This window comes from Neophocaena asiaeorientalis, unplaced genomic scaffold, assembly GCF_003031525.2.
Source record: "Neophocaena asiaeorientalis asiaeorientalis breed wild unplaced genomic scaffold, Neophocaena_asiaeorientalis_V1.1 scaffold437, whole genome shotgun sequence".
In the NCBI taxonomy this organism is placed as follows: domain Eukaryota; kingdom Metazoa; phylum Chordata; class Mammalia; order Artiodactyla; family Phocoenidae; genus Neophocaena; species Neophocaena asiaeorientalis.
The window spans coordinates 3,004,374-3,031,511 of record NW_020173375.1 but is presented as its reverse complement, the minus strand read 5'-3'; the positions used below and the strand labels follow the sequence as shown (position 1 = coordinate 3,031,511).

General features: G+C 36.9%; 1 protein-coding gene across 5 annotated transcripts in view; it reads left to right on the top strand.

The window, feature by feature from the left end:
* The window catches only part of CEP63 (centrosomal protein 63), a 76,363-nt gene that overhangs the window by 22,274 nt on the left and 26,951 nt on the right, over positions 1 to 27,138 (top strand). For all 5 annotated transcript variants that reach the window (XM_024746239.1, XM_024746238.1, XM_024746236.1 and 2 more), the window contains 3 exons: positions 3,941 to 4,036; positions 4,884 to 5,006; positions 10,407 to 10,520. In XM_024746239.1, the coding sequence (XP_024602007.1) occupies positions 3,941 to 4,036; positions 4,884 to 5,006; positions 10,407 to 10,520 (333 nt within the window). The remainder of the gene's footprint in view (positions 1 to 3,940; positions 4,037 to 4,883; positions 5,007 to 10,406; positions 10,521 to 27,138) is intronic.

Genomic DNA, 27,138 nt, shown 5'->3' with positions numbered 1-27,138 from the left:
TTTACTACTAAATTCTACAGCCAATCAAACTTTCAACCAGATGTGAAAAGAGAATAAAGGTATTTTCAGACATGTAAAATCTCAAAAGAATGTTCTACCAAAATGAGAAGTAAACTTACGAAGAAGATGACAGAATTTTTTAAAAAAGCAAAAAGCAGAAAAGCACAGAAAGCCTCCAGAATAATGGTGAAGGGAGTTCCCAAGATGACAGCAATACAGGTAGTCTAGAGTAACTTACCAATATTTGAGAATGGCAAGCTCCAGGAAGGATGTTTTCACAGGAAGAAAGAAAGTAAAAGAAAGAAAAGGAAAGGAAATTGCAAAGGCTATGTTTACTGTGTTCAAGGAGATAAAAGATAAGATTGAGCATTTCTTATCTTTTGAAAAAAATTGGAAACTATTAAAAGATGAGTGGAAATCATAATGTTGAAAAATAGAATAAACAAAATTAAGACCTTTAAGATTAAGAGATAATTGGTGAACTGGAAAATATGACAGAAGAAAATGTTTGGAATAAAGCACAGACAGAATGATAGAAAATATAGAAGAGAGGTTAAGAGAAAAGAGGATACAGTGAGAAGGTCAAATATGAGTGTTTTGGGGGTCCCTGAAGGAGAAAACAAAGTGAGAATGGGCTAAAGCAATATTTGAAGATAAATTGACCAAGATTTTGCCAAAAGTGAGGAAGGCCATGTACTTAAGAAATCTGAAAACCTCAAGCAAGATAAACAGAAAGAAATATTTACCTAGGTTGAAAACTAAAGACAAAGAGGACATCTGAAAAGTTATCAAAGAAAACAAAATAAAACAAAACCAGATATCTACCAAGAAAAAAAGGTGATCTACGAACAGCTTCTAACAGCTGACTTGTCAGCTAAAACAGTGAAAGCCAGAAGACAATAGAATGATGTCCACAAAGAAATGACTTTCTTCCCTGCCAAACCAGAAATAAATTCTATACCCAGAATAAAGGTGAAATCAAGACATTTTCAGATCAACAAAGATTGAGAGAATTTGTCACTAGGAGACCTGCACCAAGGAAATACTACAAGAATGTTCTTCAGGCAGAAGGAAAGTGACCCCAGATGGAAGCTCAAGAGATAAAGGAAGAAACGAAAGGCGACAGTAAATATGTGGGTAAATCTAAACGAATATTTACTGTATATAACAACAAGAGCCTTCATTTGAACATATATGTGGAATTATGATGGCATTTCAGTCAAGTTGGTGGGGGGGTAAATGGAATTAAAGTATTTCTGTAGTCCTTGGGTTGTCTGGGAATTGGTAAAACTAATGTTAATGTTAGCTAATGTTAATCTAATTAACGTTAGTTAAGTTTAGTGTTAATTAGTTAAGTTTTAATCTTGAGAGAACCATTAAAAGTATATAGTAATATGTTAATAGAGCATATGTCTTCTAAGCCAACAGAAGGAGAAAAATGAAGTAAGAAGTTATCAGCCCCAAAGAAGGCAAGAAAGGAGAGAAAAAGGAACATAGGAACGTAGAGCTTATTAAGTACAAATAGCACTTAGTAAGACAATAGATATAAATCGAAAGAGGTCCCGTAAATGTAAATATACTAAATGACTTAATTAAAAGATAAAAATTGTCCAACTGGGTAAAGATAATTGAACTCAATTATTTGATGTTTATAAAGATACAGCAAAGTTGAAAGTAAAATGTAAAAAATATATACCATACAAACACTTTGAATAGATAGATGGTGTAGCTAAACTGTACTTGAAGCAGAAGCAGTGAACGTTACCAAAGGTGAAGAGAAACACTTCATAATGATAAAATATGAAACCTCCGTATATGTAACTGTAGCAGATATTCTTATTGGCCTGTATCACATCCTCCTTGCCCCCTCATTTCACCTGGATATTACATACAGCTCACTGTGTACTGCCAGCATCTCACTACACTGTGCTTCTCTTTCTGGAAACTTAAAAGCTGCTCAGGTGAAACCTGGGATTGTGGGGGCAGTTAACACTCCTGGGGCAAGCCTCAAGCAGTGGAGGGACTGGAATCGGTGGATAAACTCTCCAACTTCCCATCCCTTAGAGGGACAATTCTGAAACACATTCTGTTTGTTTCCTTGGTGAGTTCCCTGTGGGAGCGGCTCCAGCACTTACTGCAGAAATCAGCTCAGTAACACACTTTATTGGCTTTCTTTCCTTCTCTGGATCTCTCTCTTCATTTCCTTACTGTGTTTCCTGGGATCACCTCCATTACCTAACTGCCCTAAAATCTACACTTTTGGGAGAACTCAAACTAAGACAAAAAAAAATCTGAATTTGTAAGTTTCTAATTAATTTTAAATTTCTCTCTGTTTCTCTTATCTGTATGCAAAGAGTGGCAGAACTACAAGGAGGAATAGATGAAGCCACAATTGTAGTTGGGGATTTTAACCCAATTTTCTTAGTAACTGATGGAACAAGAGACAGATATCAGTAAGGATGTAGATTTGAGCACCGTGATCAACAAACTTGACCTAATTTATATATACAGAACATTGCACAAGAGAACTGTGGTGTACGTTTTTTTCTAGCACAAGCAACTCTTTCCAAAATCTTGACACAACTCAGAGTCTTGAAATAATGGAGTATGTTCTTTGAACATAGTGGAAACAAGTTACGAAAAGATACCTAAATACTAAAAACCCTTTGACATACTTTTGTAAATGTTTTTCTCAGTTTATTGATTTTTAATTTTAATGGAATTTTTTCAAATATAGAAGTTTCATATTTTGCAGAGTCAAATCTGTCATTCTCAAATGACTCATTAGTTTTAAGCTCAGTTTCTCCCTATCCAGGAATTCAGTAAATACTCATTTAAATAAAAAAAAATTAAGTAGTTTTTTCTATTTTATTGGCTATATTTAATCATTCCTCTGGTTTGAACTTCAGAATCACTTTTTTGTTCCAAAAAAGAATTCTACTAGAATTTTTAATTGCAATTGCATTAACTCCTTGTTCTTATAAGAATTTTATTTTTGCATTTTTTTATTCAGGTATAATTGAGATGTAACATTATATTAGTTTAGTTATACAATGTAATGATTCGATATTTGTATATATTGTGAAATGATCACCACAGTAAGTCTAGTAACATCTGTCACCATACATAGTCACAAAATTTTTTTTTCTTGTGATGAGAACTTTTTTTTTTTTTTTGTGATGAGAACTTTTTTTTTTTTTTTGTGATGAGAACTTTTTTTTTTTTTTTTGTGATGAGAACTTTTAAGATCTACAGTTTTTTTATTTTCAAATTACCATTCTGTATTGTGATTGAGATTACTACTTACTGTTCCCAGTTCTTCCTTTCCCTTCTAGCTATTAGTAGATGAAATGCTAACTGGTTATTGAGAGATGTAGAGAAATGCTGATGGATATTGATGGAAGTGAGGGCTGGGCATGAGCTAGCAGTGGCTGGCATCAAACCACAGGAAAATGGGTTAGGATAACATGCTCACTCTGGCTGGTGAAACTGGTTTTCTTTGAAGTGGGGTAAATGGTAAAGCAGGTACAAGTCTCCTGCTATCTTTCTGTCTGATGTTACTATTCTGTACTTTGATTTATAGAATTTATTCTTGAAGTCTTATAGATTTTGTTCCATACTTTTAGATTCCAAGGTTCTTGTAACTTTATCTCTCTTAATTTTTTGTGAGGTTTTTTTTGATAAAAAGGGTTGGGGAGAATAAATGAGACAGAGGAAGTTTCCCTCTAAACCTAGCAATTCTAGAACAATTGCTCATTTTCCATTTTTTGGCATTGTTATGGATTATTAAATAATTAGATATTTGACTTCCTGAGAAATTGTACAGTTGAGAATGTGTATTCACAGATAAGTGCAAAGGTTATTTCCTATTTTTGTGTTTCAGGGTTATTGTTTCAATGCTAATAGTAAATGAAAAATGCTACCACCTCTCTGCTTTTAGGTTGGAATGTTGCGTCAGCAGGTTGAAGAACATGAAAAAGTCAAGCAAGAGATGGCCATAGAGTATAAGCTGGAGTTAAAGAAACTACATGAAGAAGTAAGATTTTAATTCTGTTATGTGTTGTATAATTCTGTCTCTTCAACCCATGAGAATTTTGTTAACGAGCCAGTTTCTACTTCATAGAGTGGATGTATGTATACTAAGGGAGGTGCAGGGGTGGAAATCTATTTCTCTGTTCTTAAACCCAGGTAAAGAATCTTGCCTGTTTATATGTTTGATACTACCTACAACAGCGATTCTAAAATGTGTTTGTTGGTTGAGTACCTGAAAGAAATAGAGCTATTTTTGTATAATACCATGAAATACTGATACCAAAAGCTTATATTAAATGTTTTAATTTTTAAGTTGAATCAGTTACTAGATTTTAAATAATGGAGGATCCAAAGGTTTCAGAAGCATTTTGGGATAGATAAGGAAAGTAAGAAAATTCTATCAGTTAACTCAATTTTATTCTTCAGATTGGGAAAAAACTGCTTTTATTTTCATTTAATTCCACAGTACTCCTCTCTTGCTTACTTACTCAGTGTTCCGCAGGAGAATGGTTCAAGAACCACAGGCCTAGAGAAGAGAGACAGGGTTTTTATTTGCTGCTTTTATTGTGGGGGTGGGTTTAGGGGCCCCTAAGTGCAAGGCGATTGTACATTGTAAGAAAAATTAAACTTCTGTTTATAAAATATTTTCCCTTTATTTTTCTTTGACTCAATATATTTCTTTTCTGGTGTTTATTTTTTATATGTAGTTTTGAGTTGTTATTTTATCTGACATGCTGTCTATTTTCAGGGATACTAGTTAGCTCTATGCGTGCTTTCATAATGCCAGTTTGTTGTATCAGCACTGTTTACACATTCTTAAATTTTAAGTCTAGAAATAACTGTGTCTACAGTTAGGCAGACTGAAGAGAAGCTATGAAAAGCTACAGAGAAAGCATGTAAGAGACTTCAGAGGAAATGCCAGAAATCACAGGGAAGATCGGTCTGAAATTGAGAGATTAACTGGAAAAATAGAGGTATGTTCATAGTACTGATTTGCTCATAGTGATTGTCAGCCTTCATGTAGGAAAATGCTGTTTCTAATAGTGCTATTTCCTGAAACCAATTTTCTCTCATCTCCAGGACTACTACTGAGCTGTTGCAAAGGTGGGAGGGTGATCCACTGTGCATCCTGTCACCAGGATGGTTACTAGCTATCAGTAACTCTCAACAGGGCAGTACCCTCCTTTGAGGGCATTGGAAATGTATGGAGACATTGTTTCGGTTGTCAGAATGGCTGGGAGTGAAACTGGTGTGTAGGGCACAGGGACCAGGGACACTAAACATGGCTGGGACTTTTCCACACAGGAAGGAGTATTGAACCCAAAATGCCAATATTGAGGAACATTGACTACCAGTTACTAGCTGTCCTCCATGGGCAGTGTCCTTGTCTTATTTATCACCTAACAGAGTAGGGGCTTAGTAAGTGTTGAAGGTACTAAGTGTTGAAGCTTTTTTGTACGGAGTACTCTGCATATCAGATTGTTTATTGTCAGTTCCCATTTAGATATGGTAAGTCACTTACCTCCCCCTTTGCTGACTTTGTTTTTATTGAGACTGAATAACTCCATTATTATTATTATTAATTTTTCATTATTATTGTATATATTGATTCCCTAGAGGAGTTAAGGGAGTGGTGGGTTAACACCACCAAGAGTAGATGAAAGAGCAGCACGAGGCTCACTTTCTCCCCTTGGATCCCCTCTGTCTGTGCTCTTGGTTCTCAGCGGTACCTAAGGGTCACCCAGGGCCCTCTTGAGGCTCTCAGAGATTTTGATCCAGTTGTATGGCATGCAAGCTAGGACTCTGCATTTTATCTAGCTTCCCTAGCCAATGCTAATTTGAGAAACATTGTTCAACATCTTTGTGTGATTACTTACAATTTTTCTACTCAGTGACCTGTCACCCACAAATGCCAGTATATTATTACTACCTAGAATTTTAATTTCTGCATTTAATATTTTTTATATCTCAATATTTTTATACATTTGAAGAGCTTAGAATCAGATACTGCTTTCCCTCCAGCCCTCTTCAGTGAAATCTGGGTCTTTTTTGAAAAACCCCTCATGTTCTTGTTCCCCATTACCACTTCCTGATGATTGTCTTTTCTTTGTACCTCAGAAACTCCATCTTATTTTTTTTTAACATCCTTATTAGAGTATAATTGCTTTACAATGGTGTGTTAGTTTCTGCTTTGTAACAAAGTGAATCAGTTATACATATACATATGTCCCCATATCTCTTGCCTCTTGTGTCTCCCTCCCTCCTACCCTCCGTATCCCACCCCTCTAGGTGGTCACAAAGCACCAAGCTGATCTCCCTGTGCTGTGCGGCTGCTTCCCACTAGCTATTTTACGTTTGGTAATGTATATATGTGCATGCCACTCTCTCACTTTGTCCCAGCTTACCCTTCCCCCTCCCCGTATCCTCAAGTTCATTCTCTAGTAGGTCTGCACCTTTATTCCTGTCTGGCCCCTAGGTTCTTCTGACCATTTTTTTTTTTTTTAGATTCCATATATATGTGTTAGCATACGGTATTTGTTTTTCTCTTTCTGACTTACTTCACTCTGTATGACAGACTCTAGGTCCATCCACCTCATTACAGATAATTCAATTTCGTTTCTTTTTATGGCTAATATTCCATTGTATATATGTGCTACATCTTCTTTATCCATTCATCCAGTGATGGACACTTAGGTTGCTTCCATGTCCTGGCTATTGTAAATAGAGCTGCAATGAACATTGTGGTACGTGACTCTTTTTGAATTATGGTTTTCTCAGGGTATGTGCCCAGTAGTGGGATTGCTGTGTCGTATGGTAGTTCTATTTTTAGTTTTTTAAGGAACCTCCATACTGTTCTCCATAGTGGCTGTATCAATTTACATTCCCACCAACAAGAAAATCCATCTTTGATTTTCATGTCATCAGCATATACCACCAACCAGTGTACATACAGCCAGAGTTAGTCATCTTCTGATCCCTGGTTACTCCCCTGTTCAAAGACTTCAGCTCCCAGTTCACTGTCATTCTCTCCAACCTTGCTCTTATCATAATTCTTGAGGATTTCAGTATCCACAGTGATGCTGATAATACTGTGGTCTTTGAGTTCCTTGGTGTTCTTTCCTCCACAGATATTTTGATCTCCTATCTGTCTCTTCTCCCTTTTCCCATTGTCCTTCCTTAGGTGTTATCATTACCAATACTTGCAACCCTCCTAGAATCACATTTTTAAGCATCGCATTCTCCAACTACCATCCCTGTCTTTTCAGCTCTCTCCCTCTGGCTCCTGATGCTCAATACTCACCTGACCCCCCATCCCTTAAAGTGCTTGGATCCTGCCACTTGTCACTGCTCTCTCTCTACCTTGTGTCCTCAGTTACAAGTCCATACCCAGCTTCCATCCCATGGTTACACTCCTTATATTCCCCTTCAATTTTGTGCTCTCTCTTACTTCATCGCCTTTGCTTGGCAAAACTGTAACTCTCGGTAAATCCAGCTTTCTCCCCACTTTCTACCTGTCATGTGTGGCAGACCATGGCTGGAGAAAAATATAATCGTGCTGACTGGCCTCATTTTAAATTCATGGTCACTCACCTCAAATGGGTCCTCATGCTGCCCAGAATCATATATTTCCCCTCGCTCTCCTACTTTCCATAATGACTGTTTCATACTTTCTCTTTTTTTGAATTTTCAACACTTTTCCCCACATCCTCACTTTTGGATGATGATCTTTCTTTCTATTTCATTGAGAAAGTAGAAGATAATTTTCACAAACTTCCAACCTTGTGTCTACCTGCCTATTTGCAACTGCACCCATATACTCTGCCTTCCTGCTGGAGGGACTGTCCATGCCCTCCCTATTCCCTACCCACATCACTCTAGAAATGCTCCTCTCTTCTGCATCATCAGGTTTTTCCTCCCTACTAGATATTTTCCACCAACATGCAAACTTCCCCCCTCTTAAATATCCTTTCTTGACCTCTCTCTTCATCCTCTGGATACTGCCCCATTTTTCTTCTTCATTTTATAACTAAACTACTTTAAGTACCTATACTTGTCTCCAGTTCCTTTCCTTCCATTTTTCTTACACCCACTCAGTAAGGCTTCTGCCCCCTCTCTCTGCAGAAGCTATTTGCATGGAGGTCACCAGTGACTTCCCCATTACTCAAGCGTGTGGTCAGCCCTCATCTTCCCCATCCTGTCTGCAGCACTGGACCCAGCTGGTCTCCGTCCTCCTTACACCTCTTTCTGGATTTGGCTTGGAGAACGATTGCACTTTCCTGGGTTTTCTCCTAACTTGTTTGCCACTCTTTCTCAGTCTCTTTTGTTCCCCAACCTTTTAGCATTGGAACACCTTACGGTTGTGTCATTGGGACTCTTCTTTTTTCTGTCTAGGCCCACTCCCTTGGTGATATCATTCAGTCTCATAGTTTTAAGCATTGTGTATATGTTGATAATTCCCACATTTGTATATCTAGTCCTGACCTCTCCTTTTTGCTACAGAATAATTTCCAACCTCCTGTTTCACATCTCCAATGTCTAAAGCTGTCTCAAACTTGACATGTCCAAAATAAAGGTCCTGATTTTTTTGTCTCCTATCTTCCAGCACCATTTCTGTTTCAGTTAATGGCAACTCCATTCCTCAGATTGCTCAAGCCTAAAAACCTTGGAGTCACCCTTGATTTCTCTTTTCCCAGCACAATAGCCAGAATGATTCTGTTTTAATGTAAGTTAAATCATGTCCTCTCCTGTACGTAAACCTTCCAGTAGCTTCTCTTAAAAGACAAAGTTATCATAATGACCTATGTAGTCTCACCGCCTGTTAACTCTGACCTTTCCCTTCCTTTTTTTCCTTTTACTCACTCATTCCAGCCACACCAACCTCCTTGCTCATCCTTGAACATACCAAGATGCTTCCACTTCAAGGCCTTGTACTTGCTGTTCCCTCTTCCCAGAACAGTATAACTTCATCCCTGTCTCCCTTGGTGTTTACTTAAATGTTACTCAATGTGGCCACTCCTTTTTAAAATTGCAGCCCCCAACTCTGAGCACTTCATGCTCTATTTTCCCCAAAACAGGTACAGTTGGCTTTCTGTATCTGTGGGTTCCGCATCCATGGATTCAACCAACCATGGATCTAAAATATTCTGGGGAAAAAAATACCAGAAAGTTCCAGAAAGCAAACCTTGAATCTGTCATGCACAAGCAACTATTTTCACAGCATTTACATTGTATTTACAACTATTTACATAGCATTTACATTGTATTAGGTATTATAAGTAATCTAGAAATGATTTCAAGTATATGGGAGGATGTGCATTGGTTATATGCAAATGATACACCATTTTATATAAGGGACGTGAGCATCTGTGGATTTTAGAATCTGCAGAGGCCTGGAACTAGTCCCCCACAGATACTGAGGGGTGACTGTATTACTATCTACTGTACTGTACAATGAATGTGTTGCCTATCTCCCTCCAATTGAGTGGGGCTAGAATTTTTGTGTTGTTACATAGTGTATCCCCAGCACCTAGAACAGTACCTGGCATGTATATGGTAGAAATAATGAATAAGTGAGTATCAGCTGGTGAACAGTAATTACCCTAAGCTAGCATGAGACTTCTGGAGTTGAGGCTCCTGGAGGACAGTGATGGAAAGACTGAGTTTCCTTTCTCTTTGGTTTGCCTCATTTTCATAAATACTGGGCTCATTTTCTTGATCATGCAACTTGAAGTTACTATTGATCCATCATTGATTTTGAACTGTTTGGCTTTGGGTTACAGATATCTGTTAAAATTTAATACAGATATTTCTTGTTATTCATGTCTTTGCAGTTCTGTTGAGATAATAAAAATTTGGATATCAAAGGATACTGTGTTAACTGAATCTATTTGGTTCCTGAGTTTTAGACAGTGATAAGAATTGGGCTACCCAGGGATTTACCTGAAAATTCATATCAAGAATATCCCAAATTGGATATCAAGAATTTGGGCAGTGAGGGGTATCTGTAATCATATTTTGAAATTTTCATTATCTTAGCATCAGTTTTCTGAAAAATCACTAAAAAAAATTATTAGCAGCCCTTAGGTGGCAGCAGATCTTTGAAAATCATGAATCCAGTATTTAGCGACTGTATTTCATACTCTTCACCATTAGGGTGTTAAATTTAGAAAGACAGATCTCCAGAGGCACAGTATGTAAGGAATTTAGTATTACTCTATAGTTCTATCAGCTAAGTGAGTAATGGGGCTCCTGCTGTGGAGAAAGGTGCATGTGTACCCAGGGACCTGGGGAACAATTAAAGTAAAAGTGAATCTGGAAAGTAGTGACAGCAAGGGGACGCACTTAGAAGTTAAGTACCTTAATTGCTTCTTCAGGAATTTCGTCAGAAATCACTGGACTGGGAGAAGCAGCGCTTGATTTATCAGCAACAGGTATCTTCTCTGGAGGCTCAAAGGAAGGCTCTGGCTGAACAATCAGAGATAATTCAGGTAAGTTTAAGACATTTTGGGATAATGAGAGGCAGAGAGGTTTTGATTAAGTTTGAGCTGGCTTAATGCGGTGTGCATGTGCTCACCGTGTCCACCCACATCCCCACTCCCTCTTGCTCCCTTGCTTGCTGCTTTTCTCAGCGGTCCCTAACTCCTCACTCGTGCTCTTTCTTGCTCTCTCACTCTGTCACTGTCTTACGTCCTCATGCTCACTCCACACTCACATTTGTTTCACTCTCCTAATCTTGGTCTCTCCCTCTCTCCTTTTCTCTTTCTACCTCTGCTCTCTTTGTCTCCCTTTCCATTTCTTTCTGGCTCTGGCTTACTTATTCTGGCTGTTTCTGGCTCTTGCCTTGGTTCCACTTCTGTCTGTGCCTTGTTCCATCTCTGATAGTTCGGGGTGCCTTGGCTGAGGTCCCTCAGCCAGGGAGCTTCGGCCAGTCCACCTGTTTGGACACAAATATTGAAAGATTTACACTAACTAAAAGCAGTATCTTTGTGGCAACAGAAACACTTCTTAGGACAGTACTAGAAACTGTTTTTTAATGAAAAAGCAATGGCTTAAACAAAACAAAAAATTAGCTACCTAATTTAGGAACTTTCTTCTTAGAACGTATTCAGTTTGTTTGTTTTTTCAATTAAAAACCAAGATCAAAAGGGAAATGAGAATAGAGGGTAGTGAATATTTGTGACCATCTTCTGTGTGCTAGACACTGTCTCAGTGCTTCCTCTAAATGTAGTTATCTAGAATATATAGTTATATGTTATCTGTTTAATACCATGATAATTTGTCAAGGTTGGTAGTTATCTCAGTTTTATAGAAGAGAGAATTACTGGAGAAGTTAAGAGAGCTAGAGAGAAGCTCTAAAAAATTTTTTTAAAGAAACAATCTGTATTATTTGCTGCTCTAAGTTTCAGTAATATATTGGCTTTTAATCATCCCCCCTGAAATATCAGCAGGCTAGTAAACTACCACAAATGGCTCTGCTGTTAGTGAGTCTACTCAGAATGGCAAGAGGGGCCCACAGCAATCTCAAGGAACAAAATTATTTACTAGACTGTAGCAAGCTATGCAGCCAGAGTGGGCCAGTAAAATCCTGGATGTCTAGACCAGCGTTTTTTGGCCTGAATGCTAAAGCACTGTATAAACATAAATAGCTGTAAGATATTGTAGGCCTCAGATTGGCAAAATAGAAAATTGAGTCCTGGTTTTTAAGTTCTCAATTATTCATCTATGTAGTATGCTTATTGTTGATTGTAGATCCTTTTTTCAAATTACTATTGTGATTACTCAGCATAATTAAAGCGTCATTGTTAGTAAAAATGAGATTTTTATTTACCATAATTTAGCTGGGGCTAGAGTAAGATGCCTTTAAAAAGCCAACGTTTGTTTTCCCTACTTAAAGGTATTTGAATTATTCTTCTGATAGTTTTCTTTAAACTAAAACTGCTCTGATTAAGTAAAAAATGTTACTTATATTTCTTTCTCCCTTGTGGTCCTCATTTAAAATTTTTTTTAAAAATGAATTTCTGTATACTCATTACCCAGCAATAATAGTTATCATTTTGCCAATCTTTTAAAAAATTGTGGTAAAAAGCATTAAAGCTTACCATCTTAACCATTTTAAAGAGTACAGTAGTGTTAACTATATGCCCCTTGTTGTGTAACAAATCTCTAGAACTTTTTCAGCTTGCAAGACTAAGACTCTTTGAGCAACAATTCATTTTGCCAATTTTGTTTCATCCTTCCCTACTTTTTACTTTTGGCTGGAATATTACAGAGCAAATCACAGACATTGTCTTATTTCCCAACAGATAGGACTTAAAAAAAATAGACATACCAGAGTCACATTAACAGACTAAATAACTTCTTAAATAATTTAATATCTAGTCTGTTCAAATTTCCTGAGTTGTGTGAAATAATGTCTTGGACTCCAGTTAAGGTTGAAACATTGCATTTTGTTGATATGTGAATCACCATTGAACAATAAAGGTAGAAAGTCTTGCAGATTGGATAAATGGATATCAACATCCACACTTCCCCTCAATTTAAAAAAAATTTTGATGTAAAGTTTTTTCTTCTGTATTTTTTAACATCTAAAAGTGGAGTTCAGGGAATTCCCTGGCGGTCCAGTGTTTAGGACTGAGTGATTTCACTGCTGTGGGCCCAGGTTCAATCCCTGGTCGGGGAACTAAGATCCCTGAAGCCACATAACCAAAAAAAAAAAAGTGGAGTTCAGAATAACTTCTCACTCTTTGAGTCATATATTTGCTTGATTTTTTTCTTTTAGTCAGCTATTAAAATGACATAATACATGTTCATTTTAGAAAAATGAGAAAATGTAGATGAAATGAGAATTAAATAAAATTACTCATAATTCCATCCTTTAGAGATTTACCATGGTTAACATTTGCATGTAAGTTTCTTCTGACTTTTTCTGTGCTTGTATGCTGTGTACATTGCATTCATGTACATTTGGTAGGAAAAACACTGTATGTGTGTGTATGGGAAGAGAGGAATAGTTGCAAACTTAAAAAATTCCTAAGAATGGCAAAATGTTGATAATTGTTGAAGCTAGGTGATGAATATATAGGGGTTCATCATCTTACTCTTTCCATATTGTATACGTTTGAAATTTTCCATAAAACATAATGTGAAAATGTAAATTTTATGCTTACAATGTGACAGGCAGTATGCTAAGCACTTTATAATGCAATATTTTATTTAATTTTCACAAGTTAAAAATTTTCCTTTTTAAATACATGTCAACAAATGTGAGTCATAATGATTGTATAGAAGTTCAATCTACCATTAAATGTCTTCATTTATATAACTAATCTTTTGTTGTGGAACATTTAGTTTTTTTATTTTTTCACTCTTATAAGTAGTGCATGGGTGAACATCCTTATTTAAATATTTAGGAGTATATGTCCATTTATTTTCTTAGGAAATGACCCTAGAAGTGAGATTGCTGCATCAGAGTAGTCATACATTCTTAAAGATTTTAATATATATTGTCAAAGTACTCTTCAAAGGTGCATTCATACACACTTTCACCAGCAGTGTTTGGGAATGTCCATTTCCTCACACTTTCTCAATATTGTCCATTTCCTCCCACTCTCAGTATTGGGCACTATTATTTATTTTATTATTTTTTAAAATTTCTCCTACTTTTAGGCTTGTCTTTGTCAATCTGATAGGTGGAAAAAATGGTATCTGATTATTTGTTTTAATTTGTATTTCTTTAATTATGAATGAGATTGAGCATTTTTTTCATCTACTTATGGCTATTTCCATTCTTTTGTAAATTATTTATGTTCTTTTCTTTGCTCTTTTTTTTCTGGTTATTTTATTTATCTGTTGTAATTTTAATCAGTAGAGATAATATTTTAAACTTTGTTAATTAGAATACTTTCTATAAAGCTCAGTATATTTTTTCTTTCAGAACAATAAAATAAAAATGACTAAATGTACAAAGCACTAATGACTCTGGCATATTGTGTGGAAGAATGTATAGCAGTTCAAGTCACAATACACTGATTTTCAAAAACCAATATATTTTCTTCTATTTCAGTCAAGCATTAGAGCCTGAGACCCAGAAGAGGTCATAATGAAACCTTATCCAACCAAATCAGAACTAAAAAAAAAAAAATTTTAAACCAGTAATGCACTTTTGTAGCCTCTTAGCACAGTTACCAAATGCTGCTTACATACGTTCAACATCTAGCTTATTGACATGATTTTTTATAAAAATGAGAAAATTTTGCAGATATATGATTAGAAGGTACACAGATTACATTACATTAAACACAAAGGCAGTGTGGTCCTTGTAGGAGAAATCAAGTCAGTACCCCCTGGTAGAAATGTTCTATAAAAATGTGTCACATTGAAGCATCAGTGTTTTCAGCCAATTATCTGTCCCTGATGTATTTCCTTGGAGTATATGATCTGTCAGGACTTCAGATATCCAAAATATCTGACTGAATTTAGGTACATCTGGAAAGCAGCTGAAAGGGTTTCTCCAATAGTCTGACATCACAGAAAGTGGGTTGAGAAATCCCTCTCTTTACCTGAAGACGTGCTTGTTCTACTTTAGGCGTCAACAGCTCACAGAAGAAAAGAAAAAAAAACAATCAAAACTTCCCCTCCCACACAATCCCACACAAGCTAAACAAAAACTACCCCCTCCCCCCATAAAACCCCAGCACCAAAGTGTCAATCATTCCTGGGAAATAGAACATGCCCCTTGGATTCTCTGATTTATTAGCTGTTCAAACTTGAAGGACAGAAATGACCTTATGTCCTTGTGGGGAGGAGGGAAGACATGTTAATAATGACTATAGAGCCATTGAGAAAGTGCATTATCTATTACACAATCAACTTAGAGCCCTGTCCTCCAACAGAGGTGGCCACAACTTCATTTAAATTCTTTGCTCATTTTTTTAAGGATATTTATATTTTATAAATATAAATATTTATATTTATATTTTGAAAGAGCTCTTCCTACATTAAATATATTAACTCTTTGCTGTTTCATTGCAATTGTGTGTGTTTTCCCAGTTTACCTTAATTCTGCTTAGTAATTTTTATGGAAATACAATTGTTTTATAAACAGTTGTTTAGAGTGGCTTAATTCTATTAGTTTTTTTCTTTAAGGTTTTTATCTTGGTTGTCATACTATAAATCCTGACTAAGCCAAGATTTCTTCTATGCTTTGTAATTTCTTCTTAAGATATTTGATCTGAAAATTATTTTGGTATAAGGAATTTGGTAGGAATCTATATTTGTCTTTTTCCAAATGGTTATCCACATAATTTGTTGACTGTTACATTTTGAGAACTTTACAGAATGATTCTAAAATTCATATGGAAGGATAAATGAATGGTACTAGGCAACATTTTTAAAAAGAGTAAAGGTGATGTTTCTTTTATCAAATATTAAAGTGTATTAAATTTAAAAGTACAGTTGTTAAACAACATGACAATTATTAGATGCAAAGACAGAATGATGGTTATTATAAGCATAGGAAAAGATCAGTATAGTCACTAAAACATAAGGTCTTTTCTGTTTAGAGGTCAAAGAATCACTTGCTCCTTTCCCTCCTGCTCAAATAGTATAAGAGTGAAAAGGAAACATTCAGGGAAATCTTAGAGAACATAAGAACATTTGAAAAAAAAATTAAAAGTATTAAGCCAACACAGAGTGTAAAATATTTAGCTTATTCATAGTATGTGAGAAAAGTAAAGGCTGCATTGTATATGTTTTCCTTTTGAAATATTTAGATGAGCTATGTGATATTGTTCAAGTTAGTTTTAGATCCTCTGTTCAATTATATATGTGTATTTATAGGTTTGAATATATGTTATATTTTTAAAAGCACCATTTTCCTTATGAGGAAAAGATGATCCTAACTCAGATATTAATCTGTTGTCTTGGTAGAATTATCACAGAGTTAATTGAATTGGCTCAGACCTACTGTTTAAAAGTTTATGGTGACAGAGACACAACAGTGATAAGAAGGTCTTACTGGGAGCTGTACTGTTAATGGGCTGGCTCTTCAAGCTGCTACTTAGTGGAAATACTGCAGAGCTGTGGCCTGCACTGACACATTTGGAGTTGACTCTGATGGGGAGCCTAGTAAAAATTGATGCCTGCAGTGGCCATAACTTCATGTTGAGATCCTTTGGAAAATAAAAAACCCTGTTGCTTTGTATCATATTCTTCTCAGTAATCTCACTATATGGAAAAGTTATTTTCTTGAAGTCCCAGGATTACATACCACAAAGCCAGGGGAGGATTTGTGTTCAACCCCCAATCCCCAGCCCTTCCAAACTATTTTCACACTTTCGCTGCCCACCCTCGGTTTTTGTTTTTATCTCCATGGCATAAATTTCTTTCTTAACTATTTCTTTACTTTTAACCACCTCTGTTGTGATTTATGTTGTTGAAATAATTCTACCCACTCCACTAGAATAGTTAGGATGCTATATATTATATTAGTAAGAGGAAACTCTGGTTTCTGTTTCAAAAAATTAGTGGCAGTGGTTAGTGGGAAAAAAAAGGTTTAAAAATATATTAGCCTTACGATACCTCTAACACCAGATATTTAAGAGAAATAGTCATTATTTTATAACGTTTACATTTTTATTTCTGACTCTCTTCATATTGGAAAGAGGTAGTCTTGAGATATTGTAGTGTAGCTTTGTCCAATAGAAATGAGTCACCTATGTATAAAATTTTCTAGCAGTCACATTAAAAAAGTAAAAAGAAACAAAATTAATATATTCTGTTTATCTGAGTTTGTCAAAAATATTATTACATTCTCGTTTTTAAAAAATTGAGTCTTTGAAATTCAGTGTGTACTTCACGCTTTGAGTACATCTCAATTTGGACTAACCACGATGCAGGTGCTCAGTGGCTACGTGTGGCTAGTGACTGCTGTATTGGCCTAGTGTATTCATTCTAGTTAATGAAAATTTAGAATTTGTTCTTGCAATAATTATGTAATTTTCACTATGCTTAAAAATGGTGTATTTGTATGTGATTGAAATATTGAATAATTAAAGATAGGCTATGCCTGCCCACAGCAGTCATGGCCAGGCTTTACAGTCAGCTGGCCTGGGGACCAATCCCACCTACCAGTATGCCTGCAGTAATTGTGGTCCAACCAAAACAGGAGGGCACACCCACACAGGGGATACCCCCGGAGCCCTTGCCTGAAGATGTAGCTGATATACCTCATACATAGAAACAAACATAGAGTTAGGCAAACACAGAGGAGACAAAGGAATATCTTCCAAATGAAAGCTAAGACCAAACCTCAGGGAAAGAAAACTGTATGAAGCAGAGATAAGCAATTTAACAGATAAAGAGTTCAAAGTAATAGTCATAAAGAGTCTCCAAACTTGGGACAAGAGTGGATGAACTCAGTAAGAGCTCAAAGTGATAGAAAATATAAAGATCTAGTCAGAACTGAAGAATACAATAACTGAAATGAAAAATGCACTAGAGAGGATCAAAAGCAGATTAGAGAATGTAAGAGAATGGATCAGCAATCTGGAAGACAGGGTAGTAGAAATTATCCAATCAAAACAGCAAAAAGAACAAAGGATTTTAAAAAAGGAGGATAGTTTAAGGGATCCCTGAGATAACATCAAGCATACTATCATTGGCATTATAGGGGTCCTGGAAGGAGAAGAGAGAGAGAAAGGGTCAGAAAGCCTATCTGAAGAAATAATGACTGAAAACTTCCGTAACCTGGTGAAGGAAACAGGCATGAAAGTCCAGGAAGCCCAGGAGTTCCAAACAAGATGAATCCAAAGAGGCTCACATAAAGACACAATATAATTAGATGTTAAAAGTTAAAAATAAAGAGAATCTTAAAAGCATCAACATGTGTGCGGACGCACACACACACAGGAGCTAGTTACGTAAAAAGGAATCCCCCATAGGTTGTCAGCTGATTTTTAAGCAGAAACTTTACAGGCCAGAAGGGACTGGCATGATATATTCAAAGTGCTGAAAGAAAAAAACTTAACAACCAAGAGTACTCTAACTGACAAGGTTAGAGCTTCGAAGGCTCAGAGGAGAGTACAGCAGCTGGCTTGTGGCAGCGAGAACAGAGAGAGAGCAACCCAGACAATCCTGGCCACCTCACTGCTCCCCAGCTGGAGACATGTATCTGATGGTGCACATGGGGGCTGGGTGCTGAAACTTGGGCTTCAGAGGACAGACCTGGGGAGAGGACTGGGGTTGGCTGCATGGAGATAGCCTGAAGGGGCTGGAGTGTTGGCCAGGCCACAACTGGGAGTGTATGCAGGACAGAGCCCAGGTCCACTTTAGAAGCCCCATGGTTAACATGCATGCAAAGGGATACGTGGGGCCCCACAGTGGGAGCCTCATTTTCAGTGCGCTTGCAGTGGGTATGGCTCTGCTTCTATGAGCTCTGGGAGTGTGCAGTTGCGGGAGGGTTGCCCACACACGGAAGCCCACACACGGAAGCGGGGCTGGAATTTGAGCAGATCCCCAGGGGCCACATGACTTTAGAAGCAGGGCTGAAATCTGAGCCATGTCTGGTGGCTTTGCAACTTAAGTGGATTTACGCTGAGGTGCCTTTGTAAGCTCATTGTTATCAGGACATCAGAGCAGATTACTGTGCTCCTGTGGTTGGGGTGGGTCTGGAGTTAGCAGCTGTGGGCTTTGTGGGCAGGCATTCGTGGAGCCAGGGCCAGGGTCTGCACTGATACTGTAGCTCCCATGGTGGGTCCAGGTGCACAACTACTCGTGACTATGGTGGGTCCCAGTGCCTGATATAAGTAGATCTGTGCCAGTGGATCTGTGCTGGTGACTTTGTGAGCACAGTGCCTGAGGACACCTGGTCCTACATTCCCACAGCTGAGGTGGGCCTGAAGGCAGTGTCAACAACAGTGTACTTTGTGAGCATGCACAATGGGTGATGGACAACACCACAGAGCATACTTCCTGGTGGACAGCTCGGGTGGAGGAATACTCAGTGACTCCTCTCCCAGTGGAAGTTCTCCAGTCCCACCTACCCCACACTGAAGCTCACAAATAGATCTGGGGGCTTCTACTCCAACAACTGGGGAGAGACCCTGTTCCTGACAGGGCTTTGACAACCACAGAGCAAAGAGGAGATGGCCCTGCTCAACATCCAGTGCAGGCTCTGGTCACTACAACAGCAATCACACCCTGTATCAAGGGGATAACAGCCAGCACACCCTGAGGAAAGACATGGCAGGCACCCATTCTAAAAAAAAACCCTTGCACCAAAAATATTAGACTTACACAGGCCACACAGGGATGCTCTCATATAAAAACAGCCCTTCAAGACCACAGTAGATAACTATTTCTCCTAAATTTATAGAGTCAGAGAAATATAAGGATAATGGAGAAGCAGAGGAAGCACTCCCAATTAAAAGAACAAGAGAAATCCCCTGAAAGAATAAACAATGAAACAGATCTCTCCAATCTACCAGACCCCAAGTTCAAAAAGGAGGTGATAAAAATACTGAAGGAATTAAGAAAGGCTATCAATAGAAATGTAGATCACTGTAACAAGGTACTAGAAACTATAAAGAGGAGCCAATTAAAATTAGAAAACTCATTTGCCAAGATGAGAGCTGAACTAAAGGCAATAAATAGCAAACTAAATAATGCAGAAAAATGAATAAGTGATCTGAAAGATAGAATAATGGAAATCACCCAATCAGAACAGCAGACAGAAAGACAAATGAAAAAAAAATGAAAGCAATGTATGAGACCTATGGGGTAATATAAAGCATCCCGACCAATGCATAATACAGATCCCAGAAGGAGAAGAAAGAGAAAAGGGGATCGAAAGTTTATTTGAAAAAATTATGGCTGAAAACTTTCCAAATGGAAAAGAAACAAGAATCTATAGGGAAGAGAAAATCACAATTGGAAAGCAAATCACTTAAATAAGCCAGTACATAGGTTAAAATTTTTTAGTGTGTGTGAAAGTGATGATAACTACAATGAACAGCAGAAGGATAAACATGAAGATATAAAAGAGGACATCAGAATCATAAGGTGTCGGGGAGGGGAGTAAGAAAATGTAGATTTTTTTTTTTTCAAGAATGTGTTTAAGCCTATATGACTATCAGTCTAAAGCAAGTATATATAGTAGTGGGTTAACTACATGAAAAACGGGTAACAACAAATAAAAAGCATACAGTAGATTCATAAAAACCAAACAGAAGAGAACTCAAGTATAATACAAAAGAAAACCATCAAACCACAAAAGGAAAAACAAAAAGAGAGGAACAAAGAAGAAATACAAAATCAACTGGAAAATAAGTTTTAAGATGGCAGTAAATACATATCAATCAATAATTACTTTAAATGTTAGTGAACTAAATAGTCCAGTCAAAAGACAGAGTGTCAGACTGGATAATAAAACAAGAGCCTACAGTATGCTGCCTACAAAAGACCCACTTTAGGGTGAAGGACGCACATAGATTGAAAGTGAGAGGATGGAAGAAGATATTTCATGCAAACAGAATGACAAGAAAGCAGAGGTAACAATACTCAGACAAAATTTAAAGGTCATAAAGATACTATATAATGAGAAAAAGATAAATACAAGAAGTTATTACACTCGTTAACATATATGCACCCAATATAGGAGCACCTAAATACATAAATACTAACAGACATAAAGGGAGAAATTGACAGGAATGTAATAATAGTAGGAGACTTTAACACCCCACTTATATCAATGGACAAGTCTTCCAGACAGAAAATCAATAAGGCAACAGAGACCCTAATTGACACAATAGAACATTTAGACTTAATTGACATTTTCAGGACATTTCATTCAAAAAAAAAAAAAAAAAAAGACTTAAAATACAAACTTTTCAACTGCACATGTAACATTCTCTAGGATAGACCACATACTAGGATGCAAAACAAGCCTCAGCAAATTTAAGAGAATAGAAGTTATTTCAAGCATCTTTTCTGATCACAATGGCATGAAACTAGAAATCAACCACAGAAAGAGAAACAAGAAAAAGAAAAAACGATTATGTGGAGACTAAACAACATGCTACTAAAAAAACACTGGGTCAATGATGAAATCAAAGAGGAAATTTAAAAATACCTTGAGACAAATGAAAATGAAAACACAAACATGTGAAATCCTTGGGATGCAGCAAAAGCAGTTCTTAGAGGGAAGTTCATAGTGATACAGGCCTTCCTCAAAAAATGAGAAAAATCTCAAATAAACAACCTAACCTACCACCTAATAGAATTAGAAAAAGAAGAACAAACAAAACCTAAAGTCAAAAGGAAGGAAATAATAAAGATCAGAGAGGAAATAAATAAAATAGAGATTAAAAAAAACAATAGAAAAATAATAAAACCAAGAGCTGGTTTTCTGAAAGGGTAAACAAAATCAATAGACCTCTTGCCAGGCTCACCAAGAAGAAAAGAGAGAGGACCCAAATAAATAATATAATGTAAGAAATGAAGGAGGAGAAATAACCAATACTGCAGAAATACCAAAAAAAACCCCATAAGGTAATACTGTGAACAATTATATGCTAACACATTAGACCACCTAGAAGAAATGGACAAGGTTCTAGAAACATACAGCCCACCAAAACTGAATCAAGAAGAAATAGATAATTTGAAAACCCTGATCACTAGAAGTGAAATAGAATCTGTAATAAGCAAAAAAACAAAAACACCCTGCAAACAAATGTCCAGGACTGGATGCCTTCAATGGGGAATCTACCAGACATACAAAGAAGAACTTATATAGATTTTTCTCAAACTATTCCAAAATAGAGGAGGCAACACTCCCAATGTCATTCTGTGAAGCCATTATCACCCCAATACCAAAACCAAAGACAGTACCAAAAAGAAAATTACAGGCCAATATCTTTGATGAATATAGATGCAGATATTCTCAATAAAGTATTAGCAAGCTGAATCCACCAACACATAAAGAAGGTGATACACCACAGTCATGTTGGATTCATCCCAGGGTCACAAGGATGGTTCAGCATATGCAAATCAATCAATGTGATACACCACATCAACAAAAGAGAAGACAAAAAACACAGAATCATCTCAATAGGTGCAGAAAAAGCATTTGATAAAATTCAATACCCATTCATGATAAGGACTCTTACCAAAGTGGGTATAGAAGGAACATATTTCTATATAATAAAAGCTATTTATGACAAACCCACAGCCAATATAATACTCAATGGTGAAAAGCTGAAAGCCTTCCTGCCAAAATCTGGAACAAGATAAGGATGCCCACTGTCACCACTTCTATTCAATATAGTACTGGAAGTCGTAGTCAAAGCAGTCAGACAAGAAAAAGAAATAAAAGATATTCAAATTGGGAGGGAAGAGGTAAAATTGTCATTATATGCACATGACACAATACTATATATAGAAAGCCCTAAAGACTCCATACAAAAACTACTAGAACTGATAAACAAATTCAGCAAGGTAGCAGGGTACAAGATTAGCATACAGAAACTTGCCACGTTTCTTTACACAAACAATGAAATATCAGAAAGGGAAAGTAAAAAAAAAAAAAATCCCTTTAAAAATTGTATCCAAAAAAATAAAATACTTACAGATAAACCTGACCAAGGAAATGAATGACTTATTTTCTGAGAACTATAAAACTTTGATAAAGGAAATTGAAGGTGATCCAAAAAATGGGAAGGTATCCCAGGCTCTTGGATTGGAAGAATTAATATTGTTAAAATGGCCATACTACCCAAAGCAGTCTACAGATTTAATGCTATCTCTATCAAATTACCCGCGACATTTTTCACAGAACTAGAACAAATAGTCCTAAAATATATGTGGAACCATAAAAGACCCAGAATTGCCAAAGCAGTGTTGAGGGAAAAGAACAAAGCTGGAGCCATAACCCTCCCAGACTTCAGGCAATACTACAAAGCTACAGTAATCAAAACAGTGTGGGGCTTCCCTGGTGGCGCAGTTGGTTTATAGTCCACCTGCTGATGCAGGGGACGTGGGTTCGTGCCCCGGTCCAGGAGGGTCCCACGTGCTGCGGAGTGGCTGGGACCGTGAGCCATGGCCACTGAGCCTGCACATCCGGAGCGCTCCGCAATGGGAGAGGCCACAGCAGTGGGAGGCCCGTGTACCGCCAAAAAACAAAAAAGAGTGTGGTATTGGCACAAAAAAGGACATATGGATCAATGGAACAGAATAGAGAACCCAGAAATAAACCTCACACACCCACAATCAGTTAATCTTTGTTAAAGGAGGCAAGAATATACAGTGGAGAAAAGACAGTCTCTTCAGCAGCTGGTGTTGGGAAAGTTGGGCAGCTGCAGGTAAATCAATGAAGTTAGAATACCCCCTCACACCATACACAAAAGTAAACTCACAGTGGCTTAAAGATTTAAATATAAGAAAATGACACCATAAAATGCCTAGAAGAGAACATAGGCAAAACATTATCTGACATAAATCGTAGCAGTGTTTGCTTAGGTCAGCCTCCCAAGGCAGTAGATAAAATAAAAAATAATCAAATGGGACCTAATCAAACTCAGAAGCTTTTGCACAGCTAAGGAAATGATAAACAAAATGAAAAGACAACCTATAGATGGGGAGAAAATATTTGCAAACAATGTAATCAGCAAGGCCTTAGTTTTAAATATATAGAAACAGCTCATAAAACTCAGTAACAAAAAGGCAACATAATCCAAAAATGGGCAGATGACATAAATAGACATTTCTCCAGAGGCCAATAAGCACATGAAAAGGTGCTCAACATTGCTAATTATTAGAGAAATGCAAATAAAAACTACAGTGAGGTATTACCTCACACTGGTCAGAATGGCCATCATTAAAAGGTCTACAAATAATAAATGCTGGAGAGGATGTGGAGAAAAAGGGACCTTCCTACACTGTTGGCAGGAATGTAAATTGGTGCAGCCACTATGGAAAGCAGTATGGAGGTTTCCTTAAATACTAAAAATAGAGTTACCATATGACCCAGCTATCCCACTCCTGGGCATATATCAGGAGATAACTCTAATTCAAAAAGACACATACCCCAAATGTTCATAGCAGCACTATTTACAATAGCCAAGACATGGAAGCAACCTAAGTGTCCATTGGCAGATGAACGGCTAAAGAAGATATGGTATATATATACAATGGAATGATATAATGCCATTTGCAGCAGCATGCCATTTGCAGCAACATGGATGGACCTAGAGATTATCATACTAAGTGAAGTCAGAAGAAGACAAATATCACATGGTATCACTTATATGTGGAATCTAAAATATGATACAAGTGAACTTATTTACAAAACAGAAACAGACATAGAAAACAAACTTATGGTCACCAAATGGGAAAGCAGGGGTGAGGGGAGGGATAAATTAGGGTTTTGGGATTGGTAGCTGGAAGCTACTGTGTATAAAATAAACAGCAAGGACCTACTGTACATCACAGTGAACTCTATTCAATATTGTGTAATAAATTATAATTGAAAAGAATATGAGAAACTATATATATATATATACACACACACATATCTTATATATATATATGTATAACCAAATCACCTTGCTGTACACCAGAAGCTAAGACAACATTGTAAATTAACTATCTTCATTAAAAAAAATTGAAAAAGTAATAAAATAATAAAATTAGGTAAGTGATACACAAAATAAACGTAAAATATGCCATCAAAAACAAAATAGGGAGTAAAAGTTTAGTGCTTTTAAATGCACTCAAATTTAAGCAACCATTAAGTTAAAATAGGTAAGTTGTTACATATGAACCTCATGGTAACCACAAACCAAAAACCTGTAACAGATACACAAAAAATAAAGACAAAGGAATCCAAACATAACACTAAAGAAAGTCATCAAATTCCAAGGGAAGAGACCATGAGAAGAAGAAAGGAATGGAGAAGAAGTACAAAACAACCAGGAATTAACAAAGTGGCAATTAGTACATACCTATCGATAGTTACTTTAAATGTAAATGAACTAAGTGTTCCAAAAAACAAAGGGTGGCTGAATGGATAAAAAAGGAAGAGATTCGGGGCTTCCCTGGTGGCACAGTGGTTGAGAGTCCGCCTGCCGACGCAGGGGACGCGGGTTCGTGCCCCGGTCCGGGAGGATCCCACATGCCGCGGAGCAGCTGGGCCCGTGAGCCATGGCCGCTGGGCCTGCGCGTCCGGAGCCTGTGCTCCGCAATGGGAGGGGCCGCAATGCTGAGAAGCCCGTGTACCGCAAAAAAAAAAAAAAAAAGGAAGAGATTCACCTACAAGATCTCACTTCAAATCTAAAGTCTTGCACAGACTGAAAGTGAAGGGATGTAAAAATATATTCCATGCAAATGGAAACAAAAAACTGGAGCAGCAATACTAATATCATACAAAATAGACTTTTTTTAATAGGTTAATTTATTCATTAATGAAAAATTTAATGTTTATTAGGCATAATAGGAGAAAGTGTTATAGAGGTGGATATAACTCAATCCCATTAAAAAATTTGAATGTACATTTTATTATTCATTTATTTTATTAGTCATCGGTTTTATGCACATCCTTGTATACATGTCAATCCCAGTAGCCCAATTCATCACACCCTCACCCCCACCCCCCCTGCGCCTTTCCGACTTTCGTGACCATACGTTTGTTCTCTACATCTGTGTCTCAATTTCTGCCCTGCAAACTGGTTCATCTGTACCATTTTTCTAGGTTCCACATATATGTGTTAATATACGATATTTGTTTTTCTCTTTCTGACTTACTTCACTCTGTATGAGTCTCTAGATCCATCCACGTCTCAGCAAGTGACCCAATTTCGTTCCTTTTTATGGCTGAGTAATATTTGCTTGATCTGTCAATGGGCGTTTAGGTTGCTACCGTGACCTGGCTATTGTAAATACTGCTGCAGTGAACATTGAGGTGCACGTGTCTTTTTGAATTATGGTTTTCTCTGGGTATATGCCCAGTACTGGGATTGCTGGATCATATGGTAATTCTACTTTTAGTTTTTTAAGGAACCTCCATACTGTTCTTCATAGTGGCTGTATCAATTTACATTCCGACCAACAGTGCAAGAGGGTTCCCTTTTCTCCACACCCTCTCCAGCATTTGTTGTTTGTAGATTTTCTGATGATGCCCATTCTAACTGGTGTGAGGTGATACCTCGTAGTTTGATTTGCATTTCTCTAATAATTAGTGATGTGGGGCAGCTTTTCATGTGCTTCTTGGCCATCTGTATGTCTTCTTTGGAGAAATGTCTATTTAGGTCTTCTGTCTAGTTTTGGATTGGGTTGTTTGTTTTTTTAATGTTGAGCTGCATGAGCTGTTTATATATTTTTGAGGTTAATCCTATGTCCGATGATTTGTTTGCAAATATTTCTCCCATTCTGAGGGTTGTTTTTTCATCTTGTTTATGGTTTCCTTTGCTGTGCAAAAGCTTTTAAGTTTCATTAGGTCCCATTTGTTTCTTTTTGTTTTTATTTCCATTACTCTAGGAGGTGGATCAAAAAAGATCTTGCTGTGATTTATATCAAAGAGTGTTCTTCCTATGTTTTTGTCTAAGAGTTTTATAGTGTCTGGTCTTACATTTAGGTCTCTAATCCATTTTGAGTTTATTTTTGTGTATGGTGTTAAGGAGTTTTCTAATTTCATTCTTTTACATGTAGCTGTCCAGTTTTCCCAGCACCACTTATTGAAGAGACTGTCTTTTCTCCATTATATATCCTTGCCTCCTTTGTCATAGATTAGTTGACCATAGGTGCATGGGTTTATCTCTGAGCTTTCTATCTTGTTCCATTGATCTATGTTTCTGTTTTTGTGCCAGTACCATATTGTCTTGATTACTGTAGCTTTCTAGTATAGTCTGAAGTCAGAGAGTCTGATTCCTCCAGCTCTGTTTTTTTCCCTCAAGACTGCTTTGGCTATTCGGGGTCTTTTGTGACTCCATACAAATTTTAAGATATTTTGTTCTAGTTCCGTAAAATGTGCCATTGATAATTTGATAGGATTGCATTGAATCTGTAGATTACTTTGGGTAGTATAGTAATTTTCACAATATTGATTTTTCCAATCCA